This window comes from Lagenorhynchus albirostris, chromosome 18, assembly GCF_949774975.1.
Source record: "Lagenorhynchus albirostris chromosome 18, mLagAlb1.1, whole genome shotgun sequence".
Lineage (NCBI taxonomy): Eukaryota > Metazoa > Chordata > Mammalia > Artiodactyla > Delphinidae > Lagenorhynchus > Lagenorhynchus albirostris.
In genome coordinates this window covers 45,089,827-45,107,097 of record NC_083112.1, presented here as the reverse complement: position 1 = coordinate 45,107,097, position 17,271 = coordinate 45,089,827, and the positions used below count along the sequence as shown (strand labels likewise).

General features: G+C 37.0%; 1 protein-coding gene and 1 pseudogene across 1 annotated transcript; both read right to left on the bottom strand.

The window, feature by feature from the left end:
- Positions 1-337: 337 nt before the first annotated feature.
- On the bottom strand, positions 338-7,690 carry LOC132508721 (transcription factor TFIIIB component B'' homolog). The gene is given in 4 exon segments (XM_060129084.1): positions 338-395; positions 6,588-6,757; positions 6,759-7,531; positions 7,534-7,690. Coding segments are annotated over 4 exon segments (1,158 nt in total).
- A 538-nt stretch (positions 7,691-8,228) lies between these two features.
- Positions 8,229-8,808, bottom strand: LOC132508720 (heterogeneous nuclear ribonucleoprotein H3-like; annotated as a pseudogene).
- Between the last annotated feature and the right edge of the window lie 8,463 nt (positions 8,809-17,271).

Below are 17,271 nucleotides of genomic sequence, written 5' to 3'. Positions count from 1 at the left end.
GACATCTGACTCTGGTGAAGGCCCTACAGAGGCGCTGACAGGTGGGGTGGGGGGTTGAAGGCAAGCTGAATCAGATAAATCCTTTAAACTATCAATATTCTCAATATCAGCCTTTAATTCTTTTCCAGTGTGTGCTCCAATTAGTATTTAAGATAACAGAAGGCTCTCTGAATATGCTGTAATTTCTCAACCCAGAGCATCTGGCTCTGATTGTCTTTTAGGGCAGTCATAGAAACTTCCTTCTTTCTACTATGCCTTTAGTCAAGAACTTAAGATTTAAAGCCTATCCTGTTATAGCAACTTTAAACTTTCCAGTGGATGAAACAGTCATTCACTCTCATGGTCTTACTACAGTCTTCATTCTCAGCACGGTGGTGTGGCAGCATGCATTTGGTCTGCCAAAGGGGAATCAAGAGGGAAAATTTAGGCAACTTATTTACAGCTTTCATGTACAAACTACTGGTACTGTACCTGGAAGTAAATGAATATGCTGTTTTCAAGACCAACTAGGCACCAAGCCCAGATTCCAATCACTAGAGTGGTGTTACCAGTTACTATATTATGTGAGTTTCAGTGACAGAATCTACTCTAGATAGTTTAAAAAGAAAGAAATTTAACAGAGGGAATTAATTAGGTGTTTAAAATTGTTGGGTGATATAGTATAGAATCTGGGAACGACTGCCAGAACAATGTCTCCGAGTTGACTTCCCAAAGGAGCTCCAAGCTCTATCACTTCTGAAATCTGGGGAATCAAGAAGCTATCATCACAACTTCAGACTTCTGGATTACATTGTCACTGTTGGGACCTCAGCTATAAAAGAAATATCTGCCTGAGGTTTTGTGAGCCACCTGCAGTGTTTGTTTATACCACTTTCCAACAAGAAACTTAGAACCAGACGAGTCAATCTGTGAGCAGAGGCTGCAGAAATTTTGCCGCAAAAGGCTAATAAAAAGAACATTATTATAAAGCAAGTCTGTACATAGCAAGAACATTTATTACAATTCTAAACTTTTATGACCTAGTGATGTATCCTTAAAACACATAGCTCAAAAAGAGATATAATCACAAGGAAAAACAGACAAATGTACCATCATAATAGATAATTTTAATGTACCTCTCTTCAGCAGTTGATAGGTCAAGCAGACAAAAAAATCTGTAAGAACAATGTAATTAACAAGCTTGATTGGACATATATAATTCTGAAAAGTAATAAATAAGAAGGATAGTTTAAATTAATATAAGATATATGTAAGAGAGAGACAGTATCTCTAACTTCCAACATTGTTTGCTATACAAAAATTCTTTGAAAGATTATCCTGGAATAAAGGGCAGTTAGTGCCTTGCTTACAGGAAGTAAAGAAATTCAAAAGACTCCTAGAGAATTTTCTCTCAACAATGACCCCGCTGAAAGATGGCAGTTTCAGATTGTTTTAAAGTCATAGCATCAAATGTAATGTATATGTTGCCTCTGAGATCCTAAAAGATTTACCACAAGTATTTTGACTTTTTCTTTCTCCTTAGGAGCATACAAGTGCACCAACTTGTCTTTCACCTTTGAGGGGATAACGATATTGCGGTAGTGTTTAGAATTCTCTCTTTACCTTCACTCTTGCCAAAATTCCCAGGCTCGTTGACTTTGGGCTTGGCCACGTAACTTGTTTTGTCCAGTGGAAGGTAAGCTCACTTTAAATATGCTTGTATGGACTTGCCTGGTTTTGCCTCGCCCTCTAGCTATCCTGCTCTGCACCTTGAAAAATTAAAACATCATAAATAGTGATTGCTTCTTCAGCTTTAGTCCTGAAATGAAAGCTATGAAGAGCTGACCTGAGCCTGATCTACAGCCTGAAACAGAGATATTACACCCACCCCACAGGGTGCAAGAAAGAAATGTGTGTGTAGAAGACCACTGAGATTTTAGAACTCTTTTTACGCAGAATATGTTGTTATGCCCCAGACCACTGGACATCCAAAATATTTATTTAGGTACAGATTCCTGAGTTTTCATGGGAATTAGCTCCTATGTTGCTCCAAATAAAGAATTTTTCAGAATTTTTGCTCCCAAACTGGGTGTGACTTTCAGTGCTCAAATCTAGTTCCTTACTTGGAATCTGTGTGACATTTCTCTTCACCTCAGTCATACGCATATGAGAACTAAAACCTGTGCCTGTGAATTGTAGCTCCCTAAGCAGGGAAACTAAATTGCAACCTTAAGATCTCCTAATTAAAAGGGAGAATTCACTAACAATATCTGTTAAAATGAAGCTTTTAAAATTGCTAAGCCAGTTCCTGGGTGATTGCTTCAAGTTCTAAAATGAAAATCTTCTAATCTTCCAATTCAAAGTAGAAACATTTTATTTCCAAACTGTTTTCATATGCCCCTTTATATTTAAAAGTATTACTACAAGAATACTATAAAATAATCAAGAAGAGAATATTAGTAGCTCCATTTTACATATAAAGAACAATGAGGAATCAAATTATAAACTGATAAGAAAAGTAACATGCTAAAGTTTGTTCCAACGTGAGCATGGGAAATGTTCCTTAGATATCGGGAAATTTTCTTTTTTTAGAAAACCACTCTGTCAATAGAGAAAACTCTAATTTTCAAATAACGTTTTGAGAAAAATGTCTCTGAATGAAACTTATTTATGGTTACATAAAAGACTTCAATTTTCTGAAATAAACTCATTGTAACGTATTTTTTGTGATAGCCTGGAGTTTACAAATATTTATATATATTAAGATATATATATGTATACATATATATATATCTTGAGAATTTGCAAAAGTTAATAAATATTCATTATGTATGACCTAAAGAGCTCAGATAAAATAAGGATAATTGACTTGTAAATAACTAATGTCAGTAAGGACCCACCTGCTATTACTTGATCATACCGTATTCTACAACAAAACAGCCATGTAAGGGTCATTACTGATAAGAATGTCAAATTGGCCGATTTATTGCTACTCAGGGCTTACTTTATCTATATAACTGTCTCAGATAAGAATTGCAAGCTAATAATAATTACATTAGTGTCAGAACTGTAGGGACACCTATGGTTTATTTAGTAGGGAAAGATAGTTTTAATGTTCTAAATTGAATTTTACTGTCTATTTTGAGATAGTTAAAATAGCATATGTAAAATATTCAACCACCCATTAATGGTTGATATCTGAGAAATACAAAAGTGCTTGAAATATTTTAATGTGTACTGCTACCTCAGCCCAACTGCTTGTCAAAGGGTATGTGATGGTGTAAATATATTATTGATACATCTAAATAAAGTTACTATATTTTCATGAAGTAAAATTTAAATGTGTCATTTTTTTTAAAGTTACAAATCATTTATACTTCTGTGGATTTAAAACATTCACTCCTTTTACTAGCATGTTGCATTCTCCAAATTCATTTGTCTAAGGGAAAAAGCTTTACAGAAGTAAATTTGTAATAATAAGCATCAAAATAATGTGTTTTATGTATAATTATCATTTTCAGATAATACGCACGCATACTCAAAATCTGTGTTTGACACTGAGCCATCAGAATCAATTATGGAACAGTAAAAAAATACAGAAAACTGAGTACAACCTCAAAGCTATTTTTAAAAATGGAGCCTTGCCATCTGTATATTTTTAAGTTCCTAATTTTTCAAAGGCAGTTAAGAGTCTCCAGTATATACATTACTCTAATGAACAAAGAAATAAGCACCTTAAAAATATCTGGGGCTTCCCTGGTGGTGCAGTGGTTAAGAATCCGCCTGCCAACACAGGGGACACAAGTTTGTGCCCTGGTCTGGGAAGATCCCACATGCCACGGAGCAACAAAGTCCGTGAGCCACAACTACTGAGCCTGTGCTCTAGAGCTGGCAAGCCATGACTACTGAAGCCCACATGCCACAACTACTGAAGCCTGCGTGCCTAGAGCCTGTGCTCGGCAACGAGAGAAGCCACAGCAATGAGAAACCCTCACACCGCAATGAAGAGTAGCCCCCGCTTGCCGCAACTAGAGAAAGCCCGCGTGCAGCAATGAAGACCCAACGCCGCCAAAAAATAAATAAATAAATAAATAAATAAATAAATAAAATAAATCTAAAAAAAAATCTGTCATCACCACAACAATAGTAATTTTTTGGTTTTGAAACATGTCTTTAAAATGTTTTTAACATTTTGTTATAACAATTTGTTATTACATCTTCATTCATAGTAGAAACCTTTATAGAACAGCAGGAAATATACAAAAAGAGACTTTATATAAGCATGTGATCAATTGATCGTTAGCATGAATCTATGCTAACTAATCTAGCATAGCAGTGAGTAGGAATTGTAGAGCACATTTGGAGAAAGTTTCTCTTTTCTATATGGAATGAAAACTTTTGGAGTTGATGACCAAGGGAGACTTTGTTCCCATTGCTACATTAGATAATATGTCAATCGTTAGAAAGACTAAATGCAACGATGTCTAAAGCAACCCATTTTAGCTTTATATCTTTTGTTTGAAACTCAGCTTTTCAAATCTGTTAGAACAACTGGTCAAACTGACAGGGACATGCCTAGCCAGGAACCACCAAGTAACAGAGCAGCATATGGACACTGTGCTTTATAATTCACAAAGCATTTTACCACACATGATATCATTTCTTCCTCACACCAACCCAGATACATTGGTAGGTCAAATATTATATTCTGCAAGTTCAAAGGTAGAAGCAGAATGAGAGAATTTAAGTGATTCTCACATGGACACACAGTTTATGGTAGCAGATTCAGGATGTAGACAAAAGTTTTCAAATATTAATTACAGACTTCTTTCTGTTACATGTACTCTTGTGAGAAGGTTGAAAACATATATTTCATCAAGATATAATGTATATCACAATTTTGTTAAATGTCAAATATGTGAAAATTCTTCTAGATGAATTCATACTGGCTATGAACTTATTTTGCGTTTAGATCAATCAACATCCTGAAATATCTACTCCACAGGGCATGATGGGGTCAAATGAGTATACAATGGGCTTCCTACTTTGATGGTAATTATGTTAGTGGTATGATAAACCATATAGGGAGTAGGATAACTTGCAGCCTTTTAACAAACAAATATTGGAAATAGTTCTAAAAGCAAAAAATGAACATGGTAAAAGATAAAGACCTAGGTGTTTCTCTGTAAGTGTGTATATATTTTTTCTCACTTACATGGTGCCTAATATGCCAAGTTCCAACTGAATCCCCAAAATGCAATAAAACAGTGAACATTACTATTCATTACTACTCCTCCATTCAAGAAGCTTAGAATCTAGTAATGGACACCAATATTAATCAAATAAGCATTTTCCATTCAAGTATTCGTTCATTCAGGTACTATTTAAAGAACCCTTATGAATGAGAAGTTATTCTCAGTGCTGCAGATAAGGTTGTGTAAATATAGGTGCCATTGCACAGATATGAAGTGATAGAACTGGGACACCATACATCCTGCAAATGGAACACACAACTCCATCTGCCTGAAAGCAGAGGTCTTGTGAACAATTAACCATGTCCCGAGCCTTCTTCATCTACCTAGAAAATGCCAACTGAAGCTAGAAATTTATTTGAAGTTTCTTATTTAGTTCAAAAATATATGCAATTTTGCATTATTTAATAATATATAAATATGTATTTATACCATATAGCAACAACTTATTACTAATATACTGTAATATGATGAAGACATTAGTTTTCACTTGGCCCCAGTGTTCTTTTTTTTGTTTTTTTTTGTTTTTTTTTTGGTACGCGGGCCTCTCAGTGTTGTGGCCTCTCCCATTGTGGAGCACAGGCTCTGGACGCGCAGGCTCAGCGGCCATGGCTCACGGGCCCAGCCGCTATGCGGCATGTGGGATCTTCCCAGACCGGGGCACGAACCCTTGTCCCCTGCATCGGCAGGCGGACTCTCAACCACTGAGCCACCAGGGAAGCCCGGCCCCAGTGTTTTAAGTAAAATTGATTATTGGAGCAGATGTTCTACTGAGACTTATTTGGGGAATAGTAAGCAATTATTTCAACTGCAGCATTATTTTAAAATATTTTAAAAATAAAACTAAAACTGGAGATATAGATAAGAAACTGTTCTGAAGACCCATGAATGCAACAGCAAAGTAATATTGTATTTAGAGAGGACTTATTACGTTCTTGTTCACATTATTAGAGCTATTAATATCTACCTTGCAGAACAGTAATGAGATCATCTAGATAAATGTACCTTTCAGAGTATAGAACATATAATAGGAAATCAACAAATAGTAAGACATATATTCTTTTTAAAATTTTATTTTATTATTTTTAAAAATTTATTTATTTATTTGTTTCTTTTATTTTTGGTTGTGTTGGGTCTTCGTTGCTGCACGCAGTCTTTCTCTAGTTGTGGTGAGCAGGGGCTACTCTTCGTTGTGGTGCACGGGCTTCTCATTGCAGTGGCTTCTCTTGTTGCAGAGCACAGGCTCTAGGCATGCAGGCTTCAGTAGTTGTGGCACGTGGGCTCAGTAGTTGTCACTTGCAGGCTCTAGAGCGCAGGCACAGTAGTTGTGGCACACAGGATTACTTGCTCCGCGGCATGTGGAATCTTCCCGGACCAGGGCTTGAACCCGTGTCCCCTGCATTGGCAGGCAGATTCTTAACCACTGCACTACCAGGGAAGCTCTTAATTTCTATCCTGGCTCTGTGAGTAAAAAGCTGTCCAATCATAGAAAAGTCAGTTCCTACCATGCTGATGGCTAAAAAAACACATATCTGTTTCTTTATTTGACCATGGTTTAGAGTAATAGTTTTTCCTAAAGCTGGAGTATGTAGTTGTAGAACCACGCTCAAATATGGGGTCATTTTCCTCAACAACAGAGGGGCCTTTCGTCCTTAAAACTTCTACAGTTAAACTTTCTTCATCCAAAATAATAGAACCATCTTCTGCCACTTTTACTTGAGGAACCAGCAATGGCCCATCATCCATCTCCTCTTCTATTTCTTCATTATCTTCACCATCAGGAGTACTCTTACCTTCTTGCTCTCTTGTCTGGACTGGTGTCAATGATTTTTCAGTTTTCTTTTCTTGCTCCAGTAAAGAACTCATTGGATTGTTATCTGGCAGGTAATATATGAAGTCTCTCATAGTCATTTTGGAACGATCTGGTGGCCTCTGACTTTCATTTACAGCATATTTGTTTTTCCATTGCTTCTTCTCTTTCCTCAATTCTTCTTTTAACATTTCTCTCAGTTTCTGGGCTTTATATATTCGATATCTGTCTGAGCATGGCTGTTTCTCTTTTGTTAGAACAGGATGTGTCCGTGGAGCTTCTTGATTAACTGTAGACAAAGGATGAGGTTCTGAAGGAACACTGACACTAGGTTTAACCAGACTAAAAGTAGTTGATACTCGCTTTCTTCTCTGTGAAACGGTAGAGGAAGATTTACTGGATTCTTCAACATCCTTCCCACCATCTGTCTTTTCATCACTGCTCTTGGGAGCCTTTTCTCGGGGCTCCGCTTCCCCGCAATCCACCGGGGCACATCTGTGGATTCCGCTGGCTTCGCGACAGAGGCCGCTGCAGGCTTCGGCGGCCTGGGAGCCTCTCATTCACGCTGTGGATTGAGGGCGGTGGAGCCCCTGGGGCCTGCTCCAGCCCTGACATTGGGCTTCATGCTAAGGCGTTCCCTGCGGAACATGGCGGAGCCAGGGGCCGGGGGAGGCGACTCCACGGCCCCTCTCAACCCCGAGCCCCGGCCGCTGCCGGGAGAGGGCTTTAGGAACTACGCCCTTCCCACAAAGACACACCAACAGCCCAGCGGGCAGTTACCGCAGTTTCACGCCTCCGCCGCCGCCTCCGATCTCCCGCCGCCGCCTCTCCTTCATGACCCTGCTACACTAATAGCTGTTTCTCCCGGTACCTTGTTCAAGATATATATTCTTGACTGCTTTTACAGTAGTTCAGTTTAGAAGTGATGAGGGCCATATAACATACTTCTTTTCTTTTTTTTTTTAATATGAAATTTTACTTTTAAGTCAACGTATGCAATAATTAAAACCTACAGAAAAATTTTTTTCATCACAATCTGTTGCTTTTTCAAATAATACTTTGAAAACATATTCCTTCAGTCAGTATAAAGTTCCTAAAATACAAAAGAAGTTAAATCTGTAAGAAAGCTTAGTAGACCAGATGCTGTGGTCAGAACTCTGTACATTTGGTGGCTATGCTTTGGTACATCACACACCATTCACCTCATTCTTGCCATCTTGCCCATGGTAACCTCCACTGCATCCACCACCACCTAAGCCAACAGGAATACTGTATCTTCCATTGTAAGTTGTTCATCATTCCCATTCTCCCAATAGATACATAATCTCCCTTTTTATACATTCCATCTCTGCCATAGCATCCCATTCCAGAATCTCCCATTCCAAAGCCACCTCAGGACTAGAATTCAAGAAGAATTCAATGTATTGATGTTGTATGTTACTCATATCTTTAGACATGGCGAGCTACTGCAACTTCATGTGTCATAAACTGTACATCTGCTTCTCTGGTTGCTCTGCCATCAGCTCCAATATCAGTATAAACTAGTATTGGATTTAGTGCTGGGAAGAAATTAGCAATGTCATCTTCAATTGAATGAAAATGTAATCTTCTCATATATACAATATGACTACCATGAAAATCTGAACTTACATTAGCAGCTCCACCATAGCCTGGAACTCCCATACCTCTTCCATCTCTCATTCTATCATCAAAGCCATCATGCCCATAACCAGAATTATTATAGCCACCATAGTCATCACAACCTCCATAACCAGGGTATTAGGGAAGAAAAAGCCAGGACAGATGCCAGAGATAAAACAAATATATTATTTTTGTCATCCATCTCCCACCCCCGGCGCAGTATGATAGCACTGATGAATATTTGATCTGGAACAAATCACCCCTTTCATCTCACTGGTAATTTTACATAGCCAGAAAAAGCTGCCGAAATGTTAAAATATGAAGTATGAAAATATGACAGATAGTAAGCAGGATAGTGTTAATGAGATATACAACCCTACAAAATTTTGATACAAATATAAAATGGTCTTTGACAGTTATTTTAAAAAATAAAATTGCAATTCTTAACTAAGAGAGAATATAGTTGGACTTTTGAAAGTGCAGCAATCAGGTTGCACAGGATTTGAACTCCTGTGCGTCACATAACTCAATGTTGTAGAAACCTGGATTGAGTCTTGTCTTTTATTTTTTATAGTATTTTATATTTTATACTACTGGGATCATCTAACTTACTCATATCTAGGCTCAAGCAGCATTATTTCTTCAATATTTCTCCATCCTTCATATAAAAATATATATAGTATACACACACACACACACACACACACACACACATATATATATTTTACGGTACGCGGGCCTCTCACTGTTGTGGCCTCTTTCGTTGCGGAGCACAGGCTCCGGACGCGCAGGCTCAGCGGCCATGGCTTACGGGCCCAGCCGCTCCACGGCCTGTGGGATCCTCCCGGACCGGGGCATGAAGCCGTGTCCCCTGAATCGGCAGGCGGACTCTCAACCACTGCACCACCAGGGAAGCCCACACATATATATATATATTTATTGGTTTCCCTTCTAACATTTTTAGAACATTGGTATTTTTTTCTCTTCATTTGATTTTCTCTTACTATGTGGCTCCAGATTTTATCTTTAATCTCAAATTATCCTATTAGAGGAGAGAACAAAGAATTCAAATATCTTTCCTTTTTGCCAATTTAGATTTCCAAATGAACAATAGTTTACAAGAACTCAGGTACTGGAACTTAAGCAGAATCCATTAATTTCTCAAAGAAAGTTTCCTTCATATGAGAAAGCTCTTCCTCTTATCTCTAAAAATTGGTGTCCTCAATATTTTGGAGACCAACATAGAGCTGAAGGGTACAGAGCATTTTCTAAAATTGGGTTTCTGTGTGTGTGTGTGTGTGTGTGTGTGTGTGGTGTGTGTTGTGTTGTGTGTGCATACACGCATGTACTCATTTGTGCCTCTTTGGGGTGGTAAAATATTTTCTTTCTCCTTTACAAATAAAAATGTCTTATTCTAAAGAAGACAAATAAACTATCAAATGCAATGTGATGTTTTTGTTAAAATAATAAGCAACAGAAGCAGACAGAAATAAATATTTCTCATGGAGGTAAAATATATACAACTATAAAATCATAAATATACTGGGGAATTATAATATGAATTTGTAAATTGTATGCAAATAGCTTGAAACCAGATCTATAAAGACATAAATAAAGCAACAAGACTGAAAGGTTTATATGTTGGCTTGTTTATAGAGTAGCACAAACATTTTTCTTTTTTAATTGGCAATTAATTTTCGGCAGCCATCTAGGTACTTTCATGTCAAATTACTTTTCTTACACTAAACAAGATTAGGCATCCAAGCAGCAAAGCACTTACATGAAAAGTGAGAAACTGACTGTCAAGTAGATATTTTCCACCTATAACCAATTAAAATGTTTCTTTTTTGATGAATGACTGTGGTAATTTCACATTTTGTATTTTACCTAAGTATGTACCTGTGTAACATCTCAGTTCACAAGGGTTAAAAAAGATGTGTGTTGATATTTCTGCTATTTCTTTCATACAATTTACCTTTAGAATGAAACGAAGGAGCATTTAAAAAAAACACAAAGCTTTCTTATGCTACTGTACACAAAAATACATCAACAGTACATGTATATGTATGTTTAACTGTATATATATATATATATATATATATGTAAGTGTGAGTAAGTATATATACATATACTTGGTTTTAAGCAATGATTAAACTTCCAGAAATATTTCCATCAAATGATTTTTAGCCTCTCAGTTTCTTGTAGATTTTCATTTTACATTGAAATGTAAAGATGCCTGTATTTAAAAATTAGAACCCTGACACATAAGGTAAAAAAGTAATGTATTATTGATAATCTTCGAGTAAATGACATAAAAAGGAAAATATTGATTTTTTGGAAGATGTCTCATTTCTCTTACTTCACGGAAGACTGATGCAGGTTCATGAGCCTGTCAATATTATTTGAATTAATGCATATTCCTTACTATTGATTGCTTTAACAGTGATTGTCATAGCTGATTTATGGGCACTTATGCCTGTTAAATATTTTAAGAAGTAAATATCAGATTTGTATATATAAGTAGATTGACTTGAATAAACAACAGGGTTGGATGTTAACATTACGCCTTTTGATTTAATCCATATTATAATACATTATGCAAGATGTATTTTTAAGATAGCAGCAAAAATTCACTAAAAGTTGATATTAGATCACATTGCTTACTAGAATTAAGTGCAGAATTCTCTCTAAGAATAAAAAAAAATTTAAATTTGAGGTAACAATTCTCATGACACATGGAAATTTATCTAACATCTATGAGAAAAATCAAACAAAAATATAAAATTTGCCTATCCTTTTACTATACTTAAAATGGATTTGTTCCTATTGCTTAGAATAGATCAGAATATAGGATTACAATTCTTAGTTTCAGTTTGCTATGGTGACTGATACCCAATATTTCCCAAATAATTGAAAGAAGGTGTGATGAAGTGGGAAGCAAAGAGGGGGTCTATATATATATGTCATCCTATATTTAGCATGAGTATCTATCTCTGACTTGAGATATGATATATAATAACTATAGTTATTTACCAAGGAAACTACTTTAAAAAAATTATTGAAGTATCATATATGTACCATAAATATTTTTTTTTACTTATAGAGTTGTGCAAACATTACCATGTTCTAACTTTAGAAGACTTCCATTACCTCCAAAAGATACCTGGTGCCCACTGCAGTCACTTCCTGTTTCCAACTCCAGTCCCAGAGTTGGTATTACTAATATACTTACTGTCTCTAAAGATTTACTTTTGCTGGACATTTCACATAAATAAAATCATACAAAACGGGGTCTTTTGCATCGGGCTTCTTTCATTTAGTACTTTATTTTAGAGGTTCATCCATGCTGCAACATGTATCAATATTTTATTCATTCTTTATTGCCAAATACTATTCCATTGTAGGGATAACCACAACTTTTTATACATTCATCAGCTGAGGGATGTTTGCATTGTTTCCACTTTTGGGCTATTACAAATATTGTTACTATGATCATTCATGTAAAAATCTTTATATGGACATACTTTTTCATTTCTCTTATGTAGTCTAGGTGTGGAATTACTGGATCATATGGTAAATTTATGCTAAACTTTTATGAAACTGCCAAACTATTTTCCAAGTGGCTGCACCATTTTACATTCTTACTGACAACGTATGAAAGTTCTAATTTTGTTACATCCTTGACAATATGTTGTTGTTGTTTTTTTGTGGTACGTGGGCCTCTCACTGCTGTGGCCTCTCCCGTTGCGGAGCACAGGCTCCGGACGCACAGGCTCAGCGGCCATGGCTCACGGGCCCAGCCGCTCCGCGGCATGTGGGATCCTCGCGGACCGGGGCACAAACCCGTGTCCCCTGCATCGGCAGGCGGACTCTCAACCACTGCGCCACCAGGGAAGCCCGACAATATGTTTTATCTGTCGTTTTGACTGTAGCTATCCTAGTAGATGTGAAATGTTAAATCACTGTGGTTTTGATTTGCATTTCCCTAATAGCTAACATTGTTGTGCATCTTTTCATGAGCTTATTAACCATTGCACGTCCTTGTTGAGAAATGACTATTCAAATCATCTGCCTGGGTTTAAATTGCACTATCTGTCTTTTTGTGTGCTTGGTATTATATCTAAGAAATCATTGTCTAACTAAGAAATCATTATCTAATCCAAGGTCACAAGAACTTATGTATTCCTCTAAAGGTTTTATACTGTTATCTTTTACCTTTAGATCTACAATCCATTTTGAGTGAATTTTTTTCTTTTATGGTGTGAGATAGGAGTCCAAATTCATTCTTTTGCATGTAGATATTGTCTCAGCACCATTTGTTGAAAACACTATTGTTTCCTCATTGAATTGCCTTTTTTTCCACGTGTACATGTCACATTTTCCTCTTTTGGGGCATGCCTCATAACTTCTCTTGAAAATTGGACATTTTAGATAATATATTGTAACACTTCAGGATCTTAACTCTCCCTGATCCTGAGGGTTGCTATTGTTTGTTTAATTACTATTTATTTGCTTAGTAAGTTGGCAGAACTAACTCTATGAAGTCTATTTCCATTGCAATGTGCTGTCTCTGACAACCCAGCTCAGGTGGTCTTTATCTTTTTTACCTGATTACCCAGAAATTGTCCCGGGTCAGCATAAGTCACTTATTGGTCAAAAGATGTGCTTAAGTCCCCTTGGCCTGTTAGACATTTGCCTTTTGCAATTCAATGCATGTATGGTTAGAGGCTGCTTCCACAGTTCAAAGAGTGTATTACATGTTTGCACCCCGACCTGACCTCATTCATTCCAGAAGGAGTAGCATGGATTTTCCCTGTATGATCACTTTTTAGACCACTTGGGAATTCACACAGTTTTCCAGTCTGCCTAGGATGGATGTGATTTTATTTTTAAACCTGGCTTATTAATAATTACTTTTTGTCATAGTAGTTTACTGTCCAGCCAATGTTTGGTTAGAAGTCGTGCTTAAGCCCTTAGTTTCAGTGAGGCTTCTGCCCTTAGCTATGTGTGTGACTTGGGGAATGTTTTAATTTCTGTCTTCTGCTCTGATTGCTCCTTGGTTGGTTCAACCTGAAGTGTGTGCAGAGTGTTGCTGTACTCTGGGGTTAGATGTGACCCCTGGTTCTCTCTGTTAAACTTGTGACTGCTCCATGATCTCAACTTTTTGCTACTGGTAAAGCTATGTGCACCCTTCTAGCTGCTCTCAGCCAAGATCACTGTTGTTTGTGACATCTCCCCTTTCTCTCACAGGCACAGGATTCTTCACATTCTTCCAAATAAAATCAATTCCTCAGGCAGGACTGGGAAGTTTTTTTGTCCTATAGTGTGTCTTATACCCTATAGGGTATAACCTTTGCATAATTGCACAAGATCTGGGACCAGGGACAATGACCCATTTCTCCTGGAGTTACACCCTTGCTCTAAGACCAGGTGCTGGGCAGAGGGTGGAGAGTGTTCCCTAGTCTTCTTGGCTTTTCCCTTCCCTGGAACCTCCACCCTAGAAGCAAGGTGAAGTGGAGGTGAATGGGGCCCAGTATTCTGGTTTTCTGGTGCCTGTGCTTTTGCTGAGAGAGTGGGAACTTGGGGATAGAAGGGAGCCTTGGCCCTCTTGGCCATGTGGGCCCAAGATACAGCTTCAGCAATGTAGAGTTGAGGAAAATGAGAAATACCAGGAGTCTAGCCATCTCGTGACAATATAATTTCTTAGACTGGAAACCAGAAGGAGAGGCAGCCTGTACGATGAAGGTTTTGGAGTGTGGGGAGGCAATGGGTTGTGGCTCAAATGCCACAGACCCTCATTGTTATTACTTAAAATTTAGTAGATTTTATTGAATGAATATTTTTCCACTTGCTGTATGCCCTTAGGATAATTTACAGACACTTAAATTAGTTTTTTTTTTAAAATAAAATTTTCTGTATATAAATGGTTGTTTTGTTGGGTAGAGAGTCTATTGTGCTTCTTATTCCGCAATTCCAGAAGAAGTCAGTCTCTCAAGCAACTTACTTCTAAAGATAACTACATTGTTTCTATTTTCAAAAGCCAAAATATTCATTTAGGGGCATAAACACTTTAGGGACTCATATTACAAGCTTCTGTAAATATTCCTAAATACATTCAAATGTTTCTGTTAAAATTACTATCATGATGATTAAAATTGCAAAATGACGGCCCTTTATCAACCATTAAAGACACATGATGTCATTATAGCAATTTTTTTTCTAAAGAGTCATTTAATTGTTTTTGATAAAATATCATTTGCTATCACCAACACCAAAATCACTGTTAGCATAAACTTTAATTGATAATTTATAGTCTAATTGCTAATCCCATTCTGCACTAATTTATAATTCTACCTATGTCATAAATATGAATGGATAGTTTCCAATCATATACTATCATGCATTTGTTAAAGGACTTCCTTTAATTACTTCCATTATTCCTGATCCTGTGGTGTAGGTGGGAGAAATTTGGGTAACCCTTTGGATGCTACCACTGTTTTATGTGTCAAAATTGGATTAGATACTATGCATAATGCAAATAACCATGTAATTATTTTGAATTTACAATGTATTTACTATGTAATTGCATAGTAAGTACCATATAATTACAAGATGATTACATGATTACTTTTGCCTTTTACCCAGCTTTAAAAGCAAAAGTTTTTGTTGCAATTACTATTGGCATTTATTGGTAAGTGTTACATAGTAGGGAACAAAATATTTATCATATAATCAACCAAGCAAGCAACTGTTATTGACTCTTTTCAGTTGCAAAATTACATCTAAAAGTTATTGCAGTGAACCTAAAAACGTTCTAAAAAATGAAGTTTATCAATTAAAAACTGGTGTTGCACTTGAGGAGTTAAACATGAATACAGTGCACAATCTGATATCTCTAAAACAGCTGATTATTGTGTACACCATTCTGTTTAACTATTGTGATTGTATATTTTTAATTGAAGCTTTGACTTTCTGGTTGATTTTTTAAATATTTCAAGAAAATCTTAATTGGCCAATATGAGGAGAAACTCAAGATGTAAAAGTGAATATAATACCTAAAAACACCCATACATATCATAATAAAACATATTATGACTTTAAAAAATTCATGACATACATTTTATAACATTATAAAACATAAGTATTTTATATTAAAGCAGTATTAGTGTTACAGGAAAGTTGAGGAAATAGTACAGAGTTTCTACATGCCCTACATACCCAGTTTCCACTATTATTAACATTTTGTGTTATTTTGGTGCATTTTTTACAATAAATGAACTAATAGTGATACACTATTATGAGCTAAAGTTCATAATTTATTCTGATTTCCTTAGTTTGTACCAAATGTTCTTTTTCTGTTCTAGGATCTCATTCATGACACCACATTACATTCAGTAGTCATGACTTTTAGGCTTCTCTTGGCTAAACAAGTTTCTCAGATTTTCCTTGTTTTTGATGACATTGACAGTTTGGAGGAGTGTTCATTAGGTATTTGTAGAATATCCCACAATTGGGATTTGTTTAATGTTTTTCTCATGATTAGACAGTAACTATGTGTGTTTGGAAGGAAGACCACAGGGCAAAGTGCTAATACCATCACATCATATCAAGAGTACATAATACAGGGCTTCCCTGGTGGCACAGTGGTTGAGAGTCTGCCTGCCGATGCAGGGGACGTGGGTTCGTGCCCCGGTCCGGGAAGATTTCACAGGCCTCAGAGTGGCTGGGCCCGTGAGCCATGGCCGCTGAGCCTGCGCGTCCAGAGCCTGTGCTCCGCAACGGGAGAGGCCACAACAGTGAGAGGCCCGCATACCGCAAAAAGAGTACATAATACAAGCGTGATTTATCATTGTTTGTGTTAACCTTGATCGCCTGGTTGAGGCTGTATATGTCAGAGTTCTCAGCTATGAAGAGACAGCCCTTTATCAACCAAAACTTTATCAACTTTTCTCCTTTCCATGAATCTCTACTGTTGGAAGAAATTCACTATGCACAACTCACGATTAAGCATAGGGAAGCTATATCTACACAAATTATCTGAAATTCTTCTGCATGGTAGATATATCCATTCTCCTCCACTTAGTTATTTATTCAATCATTTATTTACATCAGTATGGACTCATGCATATTTCTTTTATACTTTGGGTTATAATCTAACAATGCATTATTTTATTGCTCAAATTCTTCCAACTTTGGCCCTTGGAAGCTCTCACAATTAGCTCCTGGGTTCCTTTGACATACTGGATATTGTGAAAGTTACAAGCAATTATGTATAAAGTTGCTATATGCATTTGTATGCAGATTTTTATGTGGACATTAGTTATCAGATCTGTTGGGTAAATATCTAGAACAGTGATTGCTGGACTAACTATAATTAGTTCTTTTTTTCTTTCTTTCTTTTGCGGTACGCGGGCTTCTAACTGTTGTGGCCTCTCCCGTTGTGGAGCACAGGCTCTGGAAGCGCAGGCTCAGCGGCCATGGCTCACGGGCCCAGCTGCTCCGTGGCATGTGGGATCTTCCCGGACCGGGGCATGAACCCGTGTCCCCTGCATCGGCAGGTGGACTCTCAACCACTGAGCCACCAGGGAA